Source organism: Lissotriton helveticus, chromosome 9 (genome assembly GCF_964261635.1).
Source record: "Lissotriton helveticus chromosome 9, aLisHel1.1, whole genome shotgun sequence".
In the NCBI taxonomy this organism is placed as follows: Eukaryota; Metazoa; Chordata; class Amphibia; order Caudata; family Salamandridae; genus Lissotriton; species Lissotriton helveticus.
The window spans coordinates 529,068,674-529,074,673 of NC_136070.1; the positions used below are offsets into that span (position 1 = coordinate 529,068,674).

The 6,000-nt window shown below is 43.9% G+C and overlaps 1 protein-coding gene across 1 annotated transcript in view; it reads right to left on the bottom strand.

The window, feature by feature from the left end:
* The window catches only part of LOC144782819 (potassium channel, subfamily K, member 16-like), a 234,284-nt gene extending 229,515 nt beyond the window's left edge, over positions 1-4,769 (bottom strand). Inside the window, exon 1 of the mRNA XM_078662097.1 lies at positions 4,309-4,769. Coding sequence (XP_078518223.1) covers positions 4,309-4,506 — 198 coding nt within the window. The 5' untranslated portion in view covers positions 4,507-4,769. The remainder of the gene's footprint in view (positions 1-4,308) is intronic.
* Between the last annotated feature and the right edge of the window lie 1,231 nt (positions 4,770-6,000).

Here is a 6,000-nt window from a genome sequence, read left to right on the forward strand (position 1 = left end):
GCATTACGGTAGCTATCAATTATTTCAAAGGTGGCTTAATCTAACCTACTTAAGTATCTGAGAGTCTAACCAGTGCAAAGAAACACAGTGACTGTAGAGCTCTATTGGAATTACAAACATGCATTTGCAATGCAATAGTTCACGCATTTTCAAGAGTTTAAGCTATTGGCATTGTAAATGACAAAGTCTTTTATGTATCTGTTTTGATAATTAACACATAAATAAAATGCATTTTCATTCGCAATGCCAATAGCTCAAACTCTTGTAAATGCAAGACCCATTTCATTTCAAAGAAGCGGCTGCCATTGTCCCTGGCTGATTTAGAAAGTGAAAGCGTGTTTGGCGCGCTGAATGTTGCAGGAAAGCATGTTGTGTTTGCAGTAGAAGAGACTCATTAAAGAAAATAGTGCTTACAGACTAAATAAGACAGACCGTGTAACAACAGACGTAAAAAAAGCCGGTCCTCATGGGAGGTTACAAATAACGACAAGGCGTACTAAGGAGGGGCTAACAACCCTATTAACAAATCAGAAGCCAGTGTTTACAAAGGACAGTGACACAAAACAATAAAAAATATGGGCAGAGAGTGGGCGGAGCTTCATGTCCATACACTATACAGCATACCTCACAGAGCAGCGCGTGCCCTGCCCAGGTTCGACCTAAGAAGGGGCAGGTCTGAAAGGAGATGACAATGAACCCCAAATCCCTTGATTCTGAAGAGAAAAAGTAGCCCAAAGACAGCTGAACCTTGCAAGTCACAGCTCACAATTCCCAAGCTACAGATGGCTTTTGACATTGGGGCCCTGAGTGTGATCTATGGCACTTCTCTAAACCTGCCGCCCAGAGGCACAAACCCACACCCTGTACTTAACATTTTCTGTCTCTCTCTAGTCCTTTCTCTGCGTAGCACACTGACAGTAGATATATCCCATGGAGGCAGACAACGTCTCACTGTTAACACTGCTCTAAGCATAGCCTCTGTCCCTGGACATAACACTTTCTGTAGATCTCTAGTTTCCTTACCCTAACTGACTAACCTTACCATACCTTACAGGCAACCTCTGGGTCACACACCCAGTGGTACTGGAACAATTTTCAGAGTGGGGATGCTGCCATTAATGTTACATCACTAAGGTCACAACAATTAGGAAAAATCCAAGGGTCACACCAAAAACAAGTGTAGCAAATGTATCACACCGATCAGTAGGAGAGTGAAGTGAGTCTGGTATGCAGTCGGTGGTGAGTTTTGGAGCACTGTTGTGGTTGCGCTCTGTCATTTACAGACAGCACATGTTCTATTGAAATGGCCACTAAATTTGCATATGCGTGTAGTTTACTAGTACAACTATATAGCACACAAAAATAATGTGTGGAAATTGAGTTTCAGAGAATATTCATCATTTGCGCATCCAAAAGCAAAGTGTCTTGATTTTATTTTGTTCCCATTATTTGTTCTCTCCTAATGCTGACATATTTCGAAATACGTGTATGTGTTCATTTACAGGTATTTAAGTGTTTTTGTGTGTTTGAAAAAACTAACATCCTGAAGCCTTTCCCTCCCCTTCCAGTACACCAGCAAGGTTGTCACTTAGGTCACTTTGACAAAATTATCTCGCTTTGCAGTCAGAGAAATAAAAGTAAACACCAGTTTCCAAATAAGGAGCAGATTGTTAGAAGACAATGCCTGACATTTTACCTCTGTTTTTGAACACAAAACAATTGTGACAAGATAAACACCAAAAATCTAAAGGCATCTTTATTGTTCATTCACCTTCTGAACTCCAACATGGTTATTTTGGGGGGTGCTGCAGCACCCCTACTTCCAGCGCCTATGCACACACACACATTGTATTGATTGCAAATGTGTTCATCACATTGAAAAACTGGATGATAATAAACCATCTTAGACTCAACCCAGTCAAAACAGACATTCTTAGATGTGGAACCCAGACACCGGCACAAAATAACCCGCCCTGACCTGCAGACCTCGGAGAAGACCTCCCACATAGAAAGACAACACAAACCGATGAGTCATCCTAAGTGTGGTCCTTAATTTAAAAATGCAACTAGATGCTGTAGGGAAATGCTCAACAAATGTCATCAGCGTGTCAAGGATGTAGGCAAGCTTGTCCTTTCGCCTGAACTATGGGTACAGGAGCCAGAAATGTATTCAAGCAAATGTCAAGGTTGCAGTATTCCGCAGCCAGGCTACTCTGCCACTTGATACCCTGGGATCACATAAACACTCTCTCTGAAACCTTGCACATGTTCCTAGTGTCTCAAAGGATCAGGTTCAAAGCATTGTTCATAACACTTTGCGCGCTGTATGGAATGGGCCACCATATACCTATGACAAAAATCCAAGACCCGCCCCCCTAGATGAAGCCTGTGATCCAACACGCTTACATCTCAAAGTGTCACATTTCAACAAAACCCAGCTCAGAGATCTCTCCTCAGCAGTGTCGGGCACTCTGGCACTGGCAGATGACCCAGCTTGAAAAGGCCACTGTGTGGGTCGTTTTATTTCCTTTGGTCCTGTGGCCGTGACAGGACCAATAATGGCTCACACATTGGTTCCATCAAGCTGGGCCATTTGGCAGTGCCAGAGTGCCTGACAAGCCAGTCCAACACTGCTTCTCAGTCCAAGCAAGCAAACTGTGGAAGTACATCCACATCCACATAAAGAAACTAGAAAACCACCTGACTGTTTGGAAGGCTATAAAAAACTTGTCTTTTTTATTTTTTGGAAACTAAGTAATATCTGAGCATCTACCAGGGAACCACCAGACAACCTCAAAACTAGTGAACCACAACACGAAAGAGGATAATACATCTTCCAGGAGAGAGCTTAACAACATCAGGCAAAATAAACTGTATGGCACATGTTCTATCATGCGTCAAGCATGCCTTTAAACCTTGAGCCACAAACCAGCAGGCACTCCCACCGCAACTCGGTCAGATCACTTCAGAATGTCTTGATTCTCACCCAGTCTGTTCCCACAACATACTTCATCCCAAAATCACACACTTCTCCAACCAAATATGTAGGTCCACCTGCCATTGCTAGAGGCAGAGTGCCATACCAGTGGCAGCTGCTGGTACAACGCAAGTGCCAGGTAACCTGACATAACTTCATACATCTCTCTACATCTTCTAGCCATGTGGACTTCTCAGAATGTGTCCTATAAAAACAACTTCAAAGAAGAGTGATAACACGCACACGCCATCTATTAACTGTCTGACTCCTTCACAAAGTCACCTTTAACCACATTTTATACCCACCAAATTATCCACGCCTATGATGCATTTGTTGAGACCATGAGTGGTACATTTTTGTACATTTTTGCACATGCTTCAGAAAGGCCGTCCGGCTGGCTTTCCAGAGCTAATCACATCATTTTAATACACTAAAGAGTTAAAAAAAAAAGCTGACAGTTCCAAAATTGTTCCTCTTACTCAAATTATTTCACTCAAGTAATAGAACTTGTGTTGCAGAACCATAGTACCAGAGAACTCATTAAGAAGGGGACGGAGCACAGCACGCGATAACATACAACATAACACACATTAAGCAACATCATAGGTGCAGTCCCACATTTATAGCTGAGAACTACTTTACAGCTATCAAAATGCAAAGCGAAAACCTGGCCTGGGTAAACTACTCACATTGATATGTGGCTGCATTAGATGTATTTACTTTTAAATATTGCAGGGCAGTAAGAGACAATCGTTGTAAGCTGTGTAACACAGGACAAAAAAACCCACAAATGAGTCCAAGTCTTCTCTGAACTGCCCAAATTCTATACTGAACAAGCCGTTCCACTATTCTGAGACTGTGACATAAAATGTTGGTAGGTAGGTATCAGGGGCATAGCTGTAAATGGTGCAGCAGGTGCAGTGGCACCAGGGCCCTTTACGCAGAGGGGCCCGTACAGCCCTGGTATTGCTGGTAAGCCACTGGCAGATAGCGTGCATGAGGGCGTGCATAGTTTCATGACGCACTTCTTAACCTTCAGTATGCTATCTCTCACTCCTGCATAGGTGCCACGAGCCACAAAAACAAGACTAGAGCAGCACTTTTGTCCACGTGGACAATATCGACACTACCCTTGTGGGCCGTTTGACAGACATAGTTTTCCAACTAAGTCAGGGAGAAGTGTGCTACCCAGTACCCATCGAGAAAACGGTCCAGCGCCTCGTCAGGGCTACGAGGCACTATATAAATGCAGATACAATACAATATTAGTCTGCGTCAACCAAACATGGGCAGCTTCGATGAAATTGGTGGTTCTGTCACACCTTTCTTACCTCAATAAGACGCTCCAAGTCTTTCAGCTGCAGACAGGTGAAATTGCGCAAGAAGGCGAGTTTGTGGTGGCTGGTCCTGTGTTTAACCTCCGTCTCTGCTCCCTGCTCCAGCCACTGAAACACCGCCGCTCCGGCCAGCAGGTAGCACAGGTAGCCGGTGGACAGGAGGACGCTCTTTCGCAACTTGGCAGTGCACATGGTGGGGGGGCTCCTGCGCTTTAAGATCTCCTAAGTGAAGCACGGCGGCGAACCACGTCCCTCCTGGTCGGATGCCCGGGCTAATAATGAAAGGCAGGAAAGAGAGACGTGCGTGGGAACACGAGGGCTGCTTGGGACTTTGGGGCAGCTCGGCGACATGCTGGAAGCCGCGCGCTTCCGACAGGGACTGTCCCTGGGAGGCTGGGCTGGCTGAAAGAGTAAAGTTGTAAACAGGGAGGGAGGGACGTGGACAGGCCAGCACTGCCTCTGACTGCTTCTTTGCTCAAGCCGGTTTCGCTTTGAAGTATTGTCTTTACAGAAAGAAGCCGCAGTGTTTATTTAGCATAACCAGCATCTCAATTAAAAATGATGTCACATTTGTATTATGTTAGCCTCCTTGATTGTACCATATTGTTTTAGTTTCTTTTGTGCTGTATTCTGGTTTCGTCCTCAGCAGTGTGCAGCTGAGCATTTTGTTGTTTACTCAATGTATAGCAAACCTGCCGGGTAGCTGAACCGGTCAAGTGCAAGCCTTCGCTACAGACACATGTGGGGGAAAAAAATCATTTGTGTGCACTGTGCACCATGATTTACACTTATCAACATTTTTGACCAACAAGAGATTTGGCTGTAAAGGTTTCAAAACCGCTAATTAGGATAATGGTGACCACCGGAAATAACACCACAGAATCACAATTCATGATACAATAAAATGGGATCCAGATCACAACATGACTATGTGGCTTCTGACTCACATGACATCATCAAATCTAAATGACATATCACTCTAGCTAGCCATAACCAAGGGCCACTGGAATTATGCTTCAGGGCATGACCACATTATTTGGCAGGGTTCATCAAATTATGTGGCAAGAAAAGGCTAATTATGTGGCATAATGTGATACATTTTGTGATGGTAATATCTCATTATTTTGTCATTTTTACACGTTAACACTATACGAGCAATCATGTTCACGCCATTAGTACCAGTCGGACACACAGATAGAGCAATAAGGAAGAAACAGATGATTAGTCAACCATGGTGTAGGGTCTCGCACTGCATCAACAAGCGTTGCCTCGTTTTTAGTAATTTTTGACATGTTTGAGTTAAAAACTTTTTGAGGGGTTAAAATCTGCAGATTATGCAGCAGATATTGATTTATGTGGCCGCTGCTGCAATTACATAATTATGCGGAAACGTAACAACCACAAAGTCACATAATTCTACTGGCCTTGCCTTACCCTCATTATCAAAGTTTCAGTAAATCCAGCGGCACTTGTAAAGCACTGGAGAGCCTTCAGGGGATTCTTGATGATTCTGTTCTTGCTCAGGGGGCTGCCATTTTACCCAGTGCTTAATTTGAACCTTGGTTTCCTGTTCTCCGCACCAGCACCAAAATTGCCTGAACCTGCACTTATGACAGCTACCATGTGCTGGTGTTGCTTGTGTAATTTAAAGATGAGCAGAAAAACAGTTGCTTGTTAATTTAACAT